The sequence below is a fragment of the Melitaea cinxia genome, chromosome 15, assembly GCF_905220565.1.
Source record: "Melitaea cinxia chromosome 15, ilMelCinx1.1, whole genome shotgun sequence".
Lineage (NCBI taxonomy): Eukaryota > Metazoa > Arthropoda > Insecta > Lepidoptera > Nymphalidae > Melitaea > Melitaea cinxia.
Genome location: NC_059408.1, coordinates 15,558,118 through 15,575,304, shown reverse-complemented (window position 1 = coordinate 15,575,304; position 17,187 = coordinate 15,558,118). Strand labels below are relative to the sequence as shown.

General features: G+C 33.0%; 1 protein-coding gene across 1 annotated transcript in view; it reads right to left on the bottom strand.

Annotated features, from left to right (window-relative positions):
- LOC123660206 (insulin receptor substrate 1-B) overlaps positions 1-17,187 on the bottom strand; it is a 39,273-nt gene that overhangs the window by 19,085 nt on the left and 3,001 nt on the right. The window contains exon 2 of the mRNA XM_045595307.1: positions 7,194-7,377. Coding sequence (XP_045451263.1) covers positions 7,194-7,377 — 184 coding nt within the window. The remainder of the gene's footprint in view (positions 1-7,193; positions 7,378-17,187) is intronic.

Sequence of the window (17,187 nt, the reverse complement as noted above, 5' to 3'; positions counted from 1 at the left end):
GCGTAGCATAGTTGGGGCGGCAAGGGCGGCCCGCCCCGACTTATTCGGGGCGGCAAAATTTAACAATACTTAAATAATAAAAATATTTTGTAAATATTTGAACCATGTTATATTATTTTTATCGCAACTACAAATTCGGAGCGATTGAAAGGAGCACGGAATTTTTAATTACATATTTTGTGACGAAGTCGGGGAATCGCTTACATTCTGTATACATATTAATCTCAATGTATGTATTTTATGTATGTATCTATTTTATGTATGTATGTACATGTTCATACATGTTTTTAATTTAATTTAATGTATATGTTCATGTAAGTGTGTATGTAGTCAAGTATATGTGTATGTAGTAATGTATTTTATATTATTAATTCTGAATAAGTTTATAGATTTATAATCATTATTATTAATCACTCTTGCACTTCTGTGCCCCGCGATAACAGCAATTCTCAACACCATGGGTAGACTAGTAGAGATCTCTTCTAGAGATAATAAGTTCGCCCTTGCCAACTTTCTTCGTATATATGATTTTTAATTGTTTCTTTTTCTTAAGTGCAATAAAGAATATATATAAGTTGAATATAGTTTATTTCACGTAAGGGGAAGTCCCTTTAAGGTACGGGGAAGTACGCGATTCTTTGAAAAAGTTTGACAATTCAAAGAAAATTTTATTGATGGACGTCAGTTGTACATTTCACATCGTCTCGTATTTTAATTATGTTACGCTTTCCAAGTTGTGATTTTTGTGCAAATAAGCACGTGTAGTGATTGTAAAATAATTCAACAACTTTGTGAAAAATGGAATTTTTCAACTATGTGAGTATTAAATGTTATATTTATGTAATTGTATATTGGACCGTCTGATAAAAAATCGCCGATGTGCGAGTTTTACACTCGCGTACCCAGGGTTCGTACAAATAAACGTGTTAAATAGAAATAAAGCTCCTAAAAATATGTAAAAATGTTTTTAAGGGTTTACTAGCACATAAAAAATTGCGATTGTTATTAACAAAATAAGATAACAAAGGTATTTAGTTTTTCGTTAATAATTTCTAAAATAATAATATTTATGGAATTTTGACAAAAGATCCTGAAAGAGGAGGAAATTTCTAATAAAAAACTTTCACATTCCGGAACTCTATATCTATTATTTATAATTTTTTTTTACTTTGAAAATAGTGCAAGGTCGTTACGGCACAGGCGCGTCGTCTAAAAAGCCGGTATGTGACCTAAAATATTTTTTTACGTGACAATAGTGTGTAATAAATCGAGGAACGCCGGCAGCATGCACGAATAATTGTGTTTGCTCGCAAACGAAAAAAAACCGACTTCAATTACATCGACGAGTAATACAACGTAGATCGACGAAAAAATAGTCAAGTAACTACGCGTTATCAAAATTATTCAAGTAGTTATCAGACCTCGATAAAATTTATATGTGACCACATGACAAACACTGATGTTTGTCAAAGCTGACTTTCGATCAAATTAAAAATTATTAAAATCGGTACACCTGGTAAAAAGTTATTGCGGATTTTCAAGTTTCCCTCGATTTCTCTGGGATCCCATCATCAGATCCTGGTTTCCTTATCATGGTACTAATCTAGGGATATCTTCTTTCCAACAAAGAAAAGAATTATCAAAATCGGTACACCCAGTAAAAAGTTATTGCGGATTTTCAAGAGTTTTCCTCGATTTCTTTGGGATACCATCATCAGATCCTGATTTCCTTATCATGATACTAAACTAGGGATATCTACTTTCCAACAAAAAAAGAATTATCAAAATCGGTACATCCAGTAGAAAGTTATGCGGTATAATATAACGTAGGTCGACGAAAAAAGCGTCAAGTAAGAACGCATTATTAGATATAACTCGAAAAGTAGTTATTAGATCTCAAATAAATTTAAATGGGACCAATTGAAACACACCACCTTTCGATAAAAAAAAAAAAAATTGCCGAAATCGGTCCACACGGTCAAAAGTTCTGATGTAACATACATTAAAAAAAAATACAGTCGAATTGAGAAGCTCCTCCTATTTCGGAAGTCGGTTATAAAGGACGACTCATTTTAACGTTATAGCGTCTATTATAGCGTCACGATCATTGTTCGCTTGCACCGCATCTATCTCTCTTCCACTCGAGTAGCCTATGCGTCCGAGGAGAAATTTTTTATTTAAAACTAGCTGTCCGCGCAATCTCATCCGCGTGGAATTTAACAAAAAAGCTATTTTTCAGTTCGCAGTTATAACATTAAATTAATGTCTAAAATAAAAGTACTAAGTTACTCCTTATTACATCAGCTATCTGCCAGTGAAAGTCTGTCAAAATCGGCCCAGTAGTTTCAGAGATTAGCCGGAACAGACAGACAGACAGACAGACAAATGTTATTTTGGTATACGTACCGTGTATTGTATCCATTCATAAGCATTTATTATAAAGCGGTTATTTGTATATTACAAACAGACACTCATGATGGCTGTTCATGCCAAAAACTTCTCTATAATAATGTATGTACCTAATGTATAGTATATATACATTAAATTGAAATACCTAAATAAGAGAGCGGCGAAATTTTCTTCCACCCCGGGCGGCCGACTATCACGCTACGCCACTGTTTCTAATTCAAATTTTACTGAAAATCAAATATGGAACACGGACAAACTAATACCAACATTACAATATTATTAGATATTAAAGATTACAACATTGTAAAATATGTTTATATGATACGAAACATGATTCATTGTTTTCGAAGCGGACTGTCGATAAGCGTTACTTTCGATTTTCTTGTAAACATGCGGTAATTTTTAATATCTACTTAATTTCCTTTTATTTTATCGATTTCTATGTATAGAACGAAATTTTCGTATAAATCATTGTTTTTTGTACGTATTTAATCGAGTAGATTTTATGAGAAGATTAGTTATAAGTATGAAAATAATACCTCTTGGGTAGTACTTGTAAGGGTTATCAATTTTTTTAGGCAAATAGATTTTAAAATAAAATTTACAGAAATATGGTGGAATTCTCAAATACATTGTATTATGTAGACATTTGTGTTTGTTTTGTTTTGTAACAAAAAAAAAAAAACATCTTCAATTTCATCCTCCAGTAAGTAATACGACGTTATGTACGGTTTGTCGGTAAAACAGTCAAATACGTATTATTAAAAACAACTCAAAAATAGCTCGTCTCGATCAACTTTAAACGAGACCATGTTACAAGCATTAGCGTTCGATTAAAAAAGAATCATCGCAAGCAGTCCATCCAGTAAAAGGTTCTAAGTTAACATACATAAAATAATTTTTAACAAAAAAAAAAAACCGACTTCAAACAGGAAACTAAAAAGTGAAAAATAAATTTACTTAGTACAAAGTAATTCGTATTTTGATTTAGTTAATCAGAAATGATTAAATAAATATTTTATAATTTTGAAGTCGGTGCCAAGTAAAACAATAACTACTCTAGTATCTACTCGTAAGTTTTATTCGGTTTTCTTTCATAATTTGTTTCAATGACTATTAGTTTGAATACCTACTGTTATTATTCTGTTATTGTTTTGACATATCTAATAATATTTTTTGTATTTGTTTGTTGTGTGTGTGTTGTTTGTATTTGTTATTGTACTCAGGTTTTTGTAGTATTCAGATTACTCAAAAAGCTGTAATCAGATCTCAGTAAAATTTAAATAACACACTACTTATTGATTAAAACAAGAATCATCAAAATCGGAACACCCAGTGAAAAGTTATGCGGTATAATGACAACGTAGATCGACAAAAAATAGTCAAGTAAATATGCATTATTAGATATAACTCGAAAAGTACTTGTAAGATCTCAATTAAACTAAAATCGGACCACATGACACGCATAGCCTATCGATTAAAAAAAAAATCACCGAAATGTTCACTCACTCAAGTTTTGAGGTAACTAACATATACATAAAAAAAAAAACAATCGGTTTGAGAACCTCCTACTTTTTGGAAGTCGGTTAAAAATCTAAAATCCTTAACGATGAAAAGAGATTTTATATATTAATATTATTAATATTTAAGTCAAAATAGTGTACACTTGCAATGGTGTCATTAATAAAACGTATAACAAAAGAGAATGACATACTCCTCGATACTAAATAATAAGGTACTCCACTCATTATATAGAAACAACTTTCTCGAATTTTATGGCGGTTTACGAAAAGGATAGTCCTGAAGTCCTCCCGTAATCATGGTCGCTGTAAAGTATCCGAAACGTCGGCCATTTAAAAACTTAATTAACCGCGATAAAATCCGAAAAAGTTGATTCATTACAACATTAGAAAACAATAAGGTACGCCGCTGTTTAACTGTAAATTGTTTTTGCTGAACTGTTTGTCTCATAAATTGTATTTATGTCCGTAAATAAATAAATAAATAGAACATTTCAACGAATCATAAACGAAATAGTTCTTAATTATTTTATGATGAGATATTAGTTGTTTTTAAAAGTGAGCATGTTATTTCAACTCGACGATTGGTACAAACAAGCAAGTACTGCTTCGCGGAGCATAATTAAATAATTATAAATTTTTTAGAAGGGAAAATCATTATTAAACTTTGATCTGGTTTTGTCAGTTGATAACATTTGTATTTTTATTTTTCTGGATATTCAATTAAAAACTATAATTAAAACCAGTGACCTAATCCGTATCGAAGAAGTTGTTGACAGAATTTTCCATTAATAGCTTAAATAAATGTAGATTAATACAAAGTAATATAAAAATATGTAATTAATCAGTCCCACTAACGCGGAACTTTAATAGCCAAACAATAGCAATGACGGTCAACTTTTTCTGTTAAATTGTAATTATTAAAAAAAAAAAAAAAAAGATACATATAAATCCTTCACACTCAACGGCCTCCGCTAGGATTTTTTTGTGAGTGCGGGTCCGGAACACACGACACAAAAGCACAAACGCCACTAACGAGACGACCGACGACGACAACCACGAAAAGCATCTATTTATGGACAATACAAATGTTTGTTATTTGCAGAGATCGAACCCGCGACCGCTAGCGCAACAGCCAGTTCCGTGACGCTAACGTTGCGCCAACGTGTCGTCAGAAATATTAAACCAACACTAATAATAATCCTTCCCAAGTGAAAAATAATCTTTCTATTATTATAAATGCGAATATTTGAATGGACGGGATGTATGTTACTGGATCACGCCAGAACCGCAGAAAGCAATTGGATGAAACTTGGCACAGATAGTATAATGTACGGTTTCTAGGAGATGAATTTGTTTTTGTTTCATCCCCAGCAAGATCGAAGTGATTTTTATTATTTTGCTTAAGTTTATCGCTCAGATAATTACATAATTTTCTACTTTTCATTCTAGGGTGTCAGATAAAATATACGCTACTTTATCATCCTGGAAAAATGCACGAATCCTGTACGCTAAAATTTATACGCAACAGCTATTTCGGGAACATCTTTTAGGCTATAAAACATGTCGTCGTTTCGTCGTCGTCGTCGTCGTCGTCGATCATCGTCATCGTCATCGTCATCGTCATCGTCATCATCATCATCATCATCATCATCATCATCATCATCATCATCATTTGAGCCTACCACAGTCCACAGCTGGGCATAGGCCTCCACAAGTTCACGCCAAAAATGGCGTGAACTCATGTGTTTTGCCCATAGTCACCACGCTGGGCAGGCATAAAACATGTAATGTTTGAAAATGTTAAAAATAATTTTTTAACCTTTTTGAATAGTTGAGGCCTTGTTCGTCTAAAACGCATGCTGTTACTGCCTTTATGAGAAATTATGTGTGTACTCAACACCTAAACATAATTTATATCTCATCGTAATTTTTTAACATGTACTTCTGTTAGTGGTTCTAATTAAATAACAACAGTCAACGCTTAACCGCAGAAACGACAATGGACATGTATATGGATATAAATAGTGTGATTTTACTTGTTTACGAAAACACAAAACGCAAACGTAATAAATTAATGTTATTCATTAAAATGTTTTCAAAACATCGAGATTGTGTAACGTATATGGAGGCGAGACGATTGTCATCGCCTTCGTTTCCCAAGAAATATTAATTTTTTTGTTTTTAAAATATATTTTTTTGCTTCGATGCGTCTTTTAAAATATACATCTACAAGCATTACAATATGTGGGAAAAACTTGTATCAATATGAAAACTAGTGTTTTTTGTTGCTGTATTAAATGGTTAGCAATAAGCGTATAGCACAAAATTGTGTTTGCTCGCAAACGAAAAAAAAACCGACTTCAATTACATCGACGAGTAATATAACGCAGATCGTCGAAAATATAGTCAAGTAACTACGCGTTATCAAAGATTACTCAAAAAGTAGTTATCAGATCTCAATAAAATTTATATGTGACCACATGACAAACATCAGCTTTCGATTAAATTAAAAATTATTAAAATCGGTACACCCAGTAAAAAGTTATTGCGGATTTTCAAGAGTTTCCCTCGATTTCTCTGGGATCCCATCATCAGATCCTGGTTTCCTTATCATGGTACTAAACTAGGGATATCTTCTTTCCAACAAAAAAAAAAAATCAAAATCGGTACACCCAGTAAAAAGTTATTGCGGATTTTCAAGAGTTTCCCTCGATTTCTCTAGGATCCCTTCATCAGATCCTGGTTTCCTTATCATGGTACTAAACTTGGGATATCTTCTTTCCAACAAAAAAAGAATTATAAAAATCGGTACATCCAGTAGAAAGTTATGCGGTATAATACAACGTAGGTCGACGTAAAAAGCGTCAAGTAAAAACGCATTATTAGATATAACTCGAAAAGTAGTCGTTAGATCTCAAATAAATTTAAATGGGACCAATTGACACACACCACCTTTCGATTAAAAAAAAAAATTGTCGAAATCGGTCCACACGGTCAAAAGTTCTGATGTTACATTAAAAAAAAATACAGTCGAATTGAGAACCTCCTCCTTTTTTGGAAGTCGGTTAAAAACGTAGCAATCGATTGCAGGATAAGCGCGCGATCCTTGTAAATTGTTTTGTTTTGTTTTATACAACAGAACTCATTAGTTAGAGGTAAATAAATTTAATTGGGACAATTTTAGACTAAGCTAAAAATTATTTATACATAGGTAACACTGGCTGGTGTTCGTGTATATTAAAGGTGAGATGCCTCGCTTACCTTCTAATATTCTTCAAAGAATATTCAACTCGCTCAGGAATACCAAGGTCGCTGATAATGTTGTTGTGGCTTTTGATCTTGACGAGCGTGAGAGTTTTGTCCGTCAAGCACAGATTATACAAGCCCTGGATGTTCTTTGATGCACCCAAGCCTTTCTTCTGTACATTCACTTGCCAAACATGTTCTGAAAGAAAAAATATTGTTTTGTCAATTGTTTAGTACTTTGTGGTATTAATTATTATACATTTGAATAAGTTTTTCCGAAACGCGATTTCCTAATTTTAATATTCAAAATTTAGAAGATTAGCTAGCTGACTTTGAGTAAGGACACATAAAACTTAAGACTAGTATTACTTGACTGTGTGGTTTTGTAAGATTTTGGTACTTCCCCGTTAGGCTGACCAAGATTTTGTCTACATATTTTCCGCTGTGGTCTTACCAGTGCCGTACTTTAAAAACATTAAAAACAAGTATGTAAAATCTATACTAATATTATAAAGCTGAAGAGTTTGTTTGTTTGAACGCGCTAATCTCCGGAAATACTGGTCCGATTTGAAAAATTCTTTTAGTGTTAGATACCCCATTTATCCAGCAAGGCTATAGACAATATATCATCACGCTGAAATCAATATGAGCGGAGCATTAATGAAGAATGTTTCAAAATCGGGGTTTTTGTCATGTAACTATTCAACGCGAACGAATTCGTGGGCAGTGGCTAGTGAAAAATATATACCAAAACACATTTTCAGAATAATCGAATACCTAACGAGATTAAAGCCGATGAAGTGATAGCTTTGCCGAAGAAACATAATCTGTAGGTACGATTTTTAGAAACATCGCTACTTTGCCAAATGTTATAATATAACAGCCATGGGGGTTAATAGTATTATATTATCATATCAAGCGGTCGTTACACCCCATTATGTTCTGAGCATGATGTCACATCAATGACTAATTATGTGGTTAAATACGCGTTTTGTAAACATGTGTAAATTTCATCGAGTTCAAGTTCCTTTAATTTATAATCTAATTACTTATCTCGAATGGTTTTAACTTGGTATTAAACTACCGTTTATGTAACTTATCAGTGATTAACGAGTGTCGCTCGCTCGGTTCAACGTAACATTAACAATTACAAATTGTATTTTTATTACTCACTATTTAAATATAAATACTCGGCGGATTCACTGTACAACTTTTAGTTTGCTCAAGAAAAAATTAAACTAAATACCATAAAAAAAAAAAAAAGTGTAAGCTTTAGAACACACGACGGCAGTAAAACTTGTTTAGCCCCTACAGTAATATACGAAACGTAACTCTGTTTTTCTATCATCACTAACTTATATATCCCCTCAATTTCCGTTCTTCTCGCCCGATCACACGGTCCGTAACGCTCTCGTCACGCATTTACACGGTTACTCCGAAGTTTTACTTCAAAAAATCTACTACTGTCTGATTCGTAAAATACCAGACTGTTATGTTTCCAAACCCGATACAAGATTATGATCCTACTGTGGGGTTGTTGAGTTTTAAGCATTAACATATTACTAGCTGTGCCCGCGACTTCGTCCGCGTGGTATTTAACAAAAAAGTTTTAGTTCAGTTCGTAGAGTTAAAAAATAAATAAATTTCTAAAATAAAAGTAGCCTAAATTCCTTATTACATCAGCAGAAAGTCCCATCAAAATCCGTCCAGCCGTTTCAGAGATTAGCCGGAACAAACAGAAAGACAGATATACAAACATTGTAAAAAATATTATTTTTGTATATGAACCATGTATACATCCATATGTGTTATTAAAAAGCGGTTATTTTAATATTACAAATAGACACTCTAATTTTATTGTTTATTTGTATTGATTATTAGTAATTGATTGACAATTGGAGCACCATATACACGATCAATCCAATACAATTTTTATAACTATCACGGATTAAACTAATCGGCCAGAATAGGCGTGTCATATTTCATAACGTTAGCCTATATATTAGAAGTACACTAAGCGGGATATTAAGTTCTATTTAATTAAGTTATCACAATGTTGTTTACATTGATTGCTCTTTCAATTCTTATTAATATTATAAAAGTGGAAGTTCTGAGAGGGAATAGATGTGTATAACGTTTGACTCTATCGTGTATAATTGTTTGCTCGCAAACGAAAAAAAAACGATTTCAATTACATCGACAAGTAATACAACGTAAGTAGACGAAAAAAATTTACAAAAGCGCTAGTCGTCACTACGATTTTCGAGGGTTTCCCTCGATTTCTCTGGGATCCCATTATCAGATCCTGATTTCCTTATCATGGTGCCACAATTGGGATATCTCCTTTCTAACAAAACAAGAATTATCAAAATCGGTTAATAAAAAAAATTATATACGGTCGAATTGAGTAACCTCCTCCTTTTTTTAAGTCGGTTAAAAATAAAAAAAACACAAAAGCGATTGTGATTAAATATTTATCCAGACTAAAAAATTTGCTAGTTTTAAACCGTTATTCCAAAGCAATGGATAATTAATCGGCAATAAACCGCTAAGTGCTGTGTGGCTACGGCACTAAAGAATTTAGCCACCCCCTCTCTTCCCGTGGGTGTCGTAAGAGGCGACTAAGGGATAACAAGGTTCCAAAACCATCTTGGAACTTAAGAAGCCGACCGATGGCGGGATAACCATCCAACTGCTGGCTTTGAAATACACAGGCCGAGGACAGGCAGCAGCGTCTTTGGTGCGACAAAGCCAGTACTGCGGTCACCAACCCGCCTGCCCAGCGTGGTGACTATGGGCAAAACACATGAGTACACGTTATTTTTGACGTAAACTTGTGGAGGCCTATGTCCAGCAGTGGACTGACTTTATAGGCTGTAATGATGATGAAACCGCTAAGTGTATATGTAGTAGTTCAGCATTTTAACCTCATCTAGATTTGTTTACAGAAACATAATCTATACATATTACTACAGGTATTATTTTTTCTTTTTTGTTTGTTTGTGCTGAATAAATCCAAATATTACAGCGCAAATTTTTTTTTTAAATAAATATATCGGTATCGGCAAACAAGAGTACGGCTTGCCTGATGGTAAGCGATTACCATAGCTTATAAATGCCAGCAACAGCAGAAGCGTCGTAAGCACGTTGCCGACCCTAAACCACAATCCCTCCCCCAGGAGCTATGGTCACTGTCAGCAGTGTTATTTAGCTGCCGAGGTACTTTCCCCAGTCGCGCTGATGCAGATTTTGAGCAGGATGTGTTTCCCACTGTGCCCTCAGTCAGAATTTTAAAATTCTCTCACCTGGAGAATGCTACGTTATCACTGAGTGAAATAGGCGTATAATTTAACGAGAAAAAACGGAATCGGGAAAATCGTGTACTCCGCGCTGGCGAAGTTGCAGACGAAAAGCTGGTAATACAATAAATGTATGCATTTCTTGAGTGCTGTTATTAACTATGATTGCAAAATACTATTTGTATCCGATACTGTGTTTCACCTTGTGGTAGACATACATCTTACTTAACTTATAATCCATAGATTTCTATGTTTATGTATGTATCCATGTGTATGTGTATTTCTATCAGAATGCCGCCAAAATGAAAACAAAATTACAAAACTTAGGGTGGTCCTCAAAACCAGTGTTAGGACTAACAGTCCTAACTTAAAGTGAGGTCACACTTTTTGTGAGGCATGCTACGAACTTATATAAATAATGTCTTAGTTAAATACTTTTAATCGATAAGTTTATATTGTCTCTTTTTTTTTTTTGTTTTGTTTTACGTTTGCATCCTCTTTGTAGTCCTTGTTGTAAATTATGTACAATGTGTTTTCTTTTTATATAATTTTAACCTGATGCAGTGTGTTTACACAAATAAATTTATTATTATTATTATTATTAACTGGTTCGATCCCCGCTCATGACCAACATTTGTATAGGACATACAGATGTTTGTCGTGGTCTGACACCCGACACAGGAATTAATCCTAGTTCCCTAAAACGCGTTAAGTGTGAGACGTTTTATTATGGAAAAAAATAAATACCATACAGATTTTTTGCCGTTTAATTTTTTTCGCGTTGCATTTTAAATTTTTTTTTACCTGATCGTTGGTTTCAATATTCACTCAGAAATCATAAGTGGGTGAAATTAAATATATTGTTTTAGCGTAAATCTTGGGATTTTCCAGTGTTTTTGAAACTTCTTTCGCTATAAAGCTGATTTTATCAAAGTCGGTTATCCTTTTCATATTATGAACGCGGAAGCTCGCGTGTATAGAGATGTTTGTTACTCTTTAAAGCAAAGCAAATACAAGAAAAGCTTTAGAATAACAGAGTTCTATATACAAATGTCGCAGGATCAGTACAGCGGAGTACCTGCACCCTACTTGTTGGTTTTTTATATGTTAATAAATTATCGAAGTACGTATGGTTGGAAAATACAAAAGATTGGAGAATTAAATTTTATGATGATAATTATTACGAAAGTTTACAGTAATAAAAAAAAAACCGCACGGTTTTCTTTACGTTTAATATCTCGTTTTTACACTTTCACGTAAATTCCTAAAAGAAAAGACGATCGTTCTGACGTTATAGCGAAAAATTTCCATAAACGCCGACGGTAATTACGTCTTTCCTTTCGATTATATGTGTATTTTCTGCTGTGCTATACAAAAAATCGTTTCTTGTTTTTCTAGTCTTGGAGTTTGTAATAGTACGTAGTAGGTGACGTATACCTCAGCGATTGTTATTGTAGGTAGGAAATCTATGCCTTGTACGTAGCATGTGGGAACGTCTCGTGGCGTATCCTTATGATGGAGGGACCGTTGGGTTTTAGTGGGTTATCTGGTGCATATCGTCGGCGTCAGTAAGGCCAACTTACAAGACTGGCAATTAAAATAATTGTGTTTGCTCGCAAACGAAAAAAAAACCGACTTCAATTACATCGACGAGTAATACAACGTAGATCGGCGAAAAAATACTCAAGTAACTGCGCGTTATCAAAGATTACTCAAAAAGTAGTTATCAGATCTCAATGAAATTTGTATGTGACCACATGACAAACATCAGCTTTCGGTTAAATAAAAATTATTAAAATCGGTACCCCCAGTAAAAAGTTATTGCGGATTTTCGAGAGTTTCCCTCGATTTCTCTGAGATCCCATCATCAGATCCTAGTTTCCTTATCATGGTACCAAACTAGGGATATCCCCTTTCCAACTAAAAAAGAATTATCATAATCGGTACACCCAGTAAAAAGTTATTGCGGATTTTCAAGAGTTTCCCTCGATTTCTCTGGGATTCCATCATCAGATCCTGGTTTCCATATCATGGTACTAAACTAGGTATATCCCCTTTCTAACAAAAAAAGAATTATTCAAATCGGTACATCCAGTAGAAAGTTACGCGGTATAATACAACGCAGGTCGACGAAAAAAGCGTCAAGTAAAAACGCATTATTAGATATAGCTCGAAAAGTAGTTGTTAGATCTCAAATAAATTTAAATGGGACCAATTGGCACACACCACCTTTCGATTAAAAGAAAATTTGTCGAAATCGCTCCACCCAGTCAAAAGTTCTGATGTAACATACATAAAAAAAAAAAAAAAAAAAAAAAAAAATACAGTCGAATTGAGAACCTCCTTCTTTTTTGGAAGTCGGTTAAAAAAATGAAATTGTCAATCCTATCATTCCCTGATGACAATTAACAAATCAACGATTAGATCTTTGTTAAAAATTATAAAGAAAATTCAGGTTTTTTTTTCTTTTAAGTGAATTTTGCATATGCAATTTAAAATCACAAAACTCAAACAAACAAATTCACACATAAGAGCTAGTTAATAATATTTATTATTATGACACGCAAAAGATTTTATCATACTGATAACAATTTATGATACAGCTAATTAAATATATACCTGTAATCCATAAAAAAAATTAAATAAAAATAATTAAAGTTTTATCGACTAAACGACTGTCAAACATCTATATTTTATTTATTACTAGCGACCCGCCCCGGCTTCGCACGGGTGCAATGCTGATACTAAATATACTACAGAATGTCTTTATTTATAGTGTGAAGCTAGCTTATGACATGGTTATTAACATAATAACAACAACATTCAAATATCCGTCGTTAGATTACAAGTTGTTACAGAATGCTTTGAAGAAATAAAGGTTCACTGCTCGTTCCCCGTAGGTGATAGCGTAATAATATGTATCCTATATGTTGACCCGACTTCTAAATAATATTCGTGCCAAATTTGAAGTAAATCCATGCAGTACTTTTTGAGTTTATCCCGGACATACATACAGACAAACAGACAAAAATTCTAAAAACTATATTTTTGGCTTCGGTATCGATTGTAGATCACACCCCAAGTATTCTTTAAAAAAATATTCAATGTACAGTTTTGACTTTCCTACCATTTTATTATATGTATAGATATGTAACTAGCGACACGCCTCGGCTTCACACGGGTGCAATGCTGGTACTAAATATAAAATTTAAATGTAATGTTTCAATTTAAGCGCAAAAAAAATGTGTTTATTAACGACATTACATTAGAAACGTCTAAAATTATCAGTGTTCCTCTACTATATTATGAATGTTATACATAACCTTCCCCTGGAATGACTCTATTTACTAAAGACAACCGCATCAAAATCCGTTGCGTAGTTTTAAAGATCTATGCACACAGACAGCGGGAAGCGACTTTGTTTTATACTATGTAGTGATATATAGCACGTTCGAGTCCTAACTACGTTTCTTGAAATGGGGGATTCTGTTGGTGAAACAGATCAAGTTCCGCGTAAAAAAAACACGGGTACTTTAGACCACACGACTGAAGTAAAACTTACGAAACGTAACTCTCTGTTTCTATCTTCACTAATCTCCCTCTCAACTTGCGATCACACTTTTCGTAATGCTGTCGTTATGCATTCATCAGCTTTCTCCCTAAGTCAAGTAAAGAAGTTTAAATTTAACTTTGTTTAAATAAAATTTTCTTTCGAGTTTTATCTAATACATCACACTAGCTCTGCCTTGCGGTTTCAGCCCCGTAATTACCGATCCCTTTTAGTTATTCTGGACCTCCAGCTATCGTACTAAGTTTCATTACAAACAGTTCAAGTGTTTGCGTGAAATAGTAACAAACGTCCATTCATACATCCTCAGTATCTTTCGAATTTATTTTGTTATTAGGATACATATCATACCACATAGCTAATTTTGTAAATATCTCAACTAATGACGAGAAATTGGTGCCGGTCGTGGATTCTATTCCCGCTTAGATTAGATAAATATGTTTATACAAATATTTGTTTCCGGTCTGGATTCTTTTCAGTCTCCCGACCTTGCCTTTGAAAGCAGTCGTAGAAGTTAAGCGGTCTCAGTTATCATCATCACCTGATAACGAACGAAAATTATCCAGAAACATGTATATTCAATGGTAATGTTTTCTCTATGGGTGATGAGATCTTTTTTACCTGCAACACCTGAACAATCTGCAGTATCCCTACTTCCGCTTTGTATACGTGTATCTAAAATATAATCTAAATTTCTACCTACACATTCCCGTACGTCAACACAATCTTACTTAAGATGGATTTAATGAATATTCAGTTTTATTCCTTGTTTCATTTCCGCTTATAAAACATCCGCCATACCTACGGAAGCGGCATAACGGTTATCTCCCTTTTTGAATCAATTGTTTATCGTTGATAGAAGACATGTTTAAAAGTAATAAGTTATATGAATATTTCGAAAAAATTTGTGTCCATAACGTGCAAAATGTAAAATGTGTTCTTAATATACGTATATTTATTACGTTTGTATCATAGTGTTTAATATATGACACATTTTTGAAAATAATTTACTACAAGGTACAAACTTTTTCAGTCAACTGTTTTGAGGTAAATTAAAGTAGTAATATATGAACATTTATTTTAATAGAATTAAAGACATGTACTTACTTTATATTATAATACTTTGAAAGTAAAGCACAATACTGTAATCATCACATCGGCTTATCGCAGTCCACTACTGGACACATGCCTCCACGAATTCGCGCCCAAAAATGGCGCGAACTCATGTGTTTTGCCCATATTCACCACGCTGGGCAGGCGGGTTGGTGACCGCAGGCTGGCTTTGTCGCACCGAAGGTGCTGCTGCTCGTCTTCGGCCTGTGTATTTCAAAGCCAGTAGTTTGATGGTTATTCCGCCAAGTTTTAAGTTCCAAGGTGGTAGTGGAACTTTGCCATCCTTTAGTCGACTCTTACGACACCCACGGGATGAGAGGGGGTGGATACATTCTTTAATGCCGTAACCACACAGCATAAATGTGAAATAATGTAATGTGAATTTAAAATCATTTAAATTAAAATTTCATCATCTATATTTCATACATAATCCATGAAAAATAGGCAGAACCAGGTTACGATACCTGTTAAAAGAACACTAAACTCGACCACATATTATCTACGAGTATAATTAAATACCTATAATAATAAATCAATATTTAACATCTGTGTAAATACCTATATAAAAAATTACAACATAAAATAAAAATCGGTATGTCAGGGACTTCCCCAGTTTCATAGAAATCATAAACACCTAATATGTATGGGGAACTGTTACATTACCAATACAAACAATTTTGAAATTTACCGATATAAAAATAAAGTCTAATTTTATTCAAATTATAGTTCAAGGCTGGTATAAAAGTAGGTAGCTTGAATGTTATTTTCAGTCAAAATAATACAGTGGGAAATGGCATTCTTTTTTAAAGTTTTAATAACAAGATTTTAATTTTAAGTACATGGCATTGTGTAACATAAGTTAAGCCTTGATACAGATTAGATCCAATGTTATGTTACTTTTTTAAACAATAAATAATTATAATTATACTTTTGTTCTTTTAATATTTCCGAAACTTATAACTTTGTAATCATTTTATTTAATTTGAACAGAAAAAAATATTTATATATAAAAAAGAAAACAAAAACATAAATAAATTTCTACTATTAATCAAGATAATTATTGTAATTATAAATGCTTAAAAATTTTATAAAACGAAATTTTGGTTCAAGCATTTTGATGATTAAAAAATTCAATACATTCAAAAGTCACAACCCTATATTCTATCAATTTAAAAAAAAAGTGCTACAAAAATGTTGCACACCTTCGTAAATTTAATTATATTATATGCAGGAACTATTATTGGAATTAATAAATTATTATTTATTATTAATCAAGAAGACATAGGTTTGTTTACATTATCTAAGTACCATAAGGTTAATGACACGGCTGCCTTGAGATCTCTATGAGTAGGTTTCCATCACATGACTTATCGATTCCACTGTACACCATATTTAATGTAATATAAACTGTATAACCATAATATAGGACGTATAATGTCGTGTACATATTTAATTAGCTTGTAAAACTCAGTTACAACACATCGTGTAATTCATAAAAAAGAAAAAAAAAAACTATCTCTCAAAGATAAAGGTAATAAATATAATCCATAAATACCAAAAACTTTAACGTTTTGTTATTTTTTATAATATCCTAAATATAAAAGCATCAATTATACACTTAGGTCTGATTTATAAAGTTTAAATGATAAGACTGTTTTTTAATTTCAAAACACTAACATATTATTCCAAAATAGAAACATAAATGACAATGATATGTGGGTTTAGTGGAATTAGCTTTTGTGTGAGACATTTAACAAGTCTCATACATCTTAAATTAAATATATATTTATTGACAATGTAGATTAATTATTGAGTATTTTATTGTTTATCTTCAGCAAAATGTACATTCCGAGTCAGTGATAGCGTCTTTATGTAACAACATCCGGCACAGTTTGCAGTCACCCTGCTTTTTGCCCACCCATCAGTCTTTACTTTCTTCTTTTACCGCCCAAAAAAAAAATTGTACCTACATCAGTCAGCTGTTACCTAAAATAGGGCCATTACATTGCCAACCGTAGGAACTGAGGAC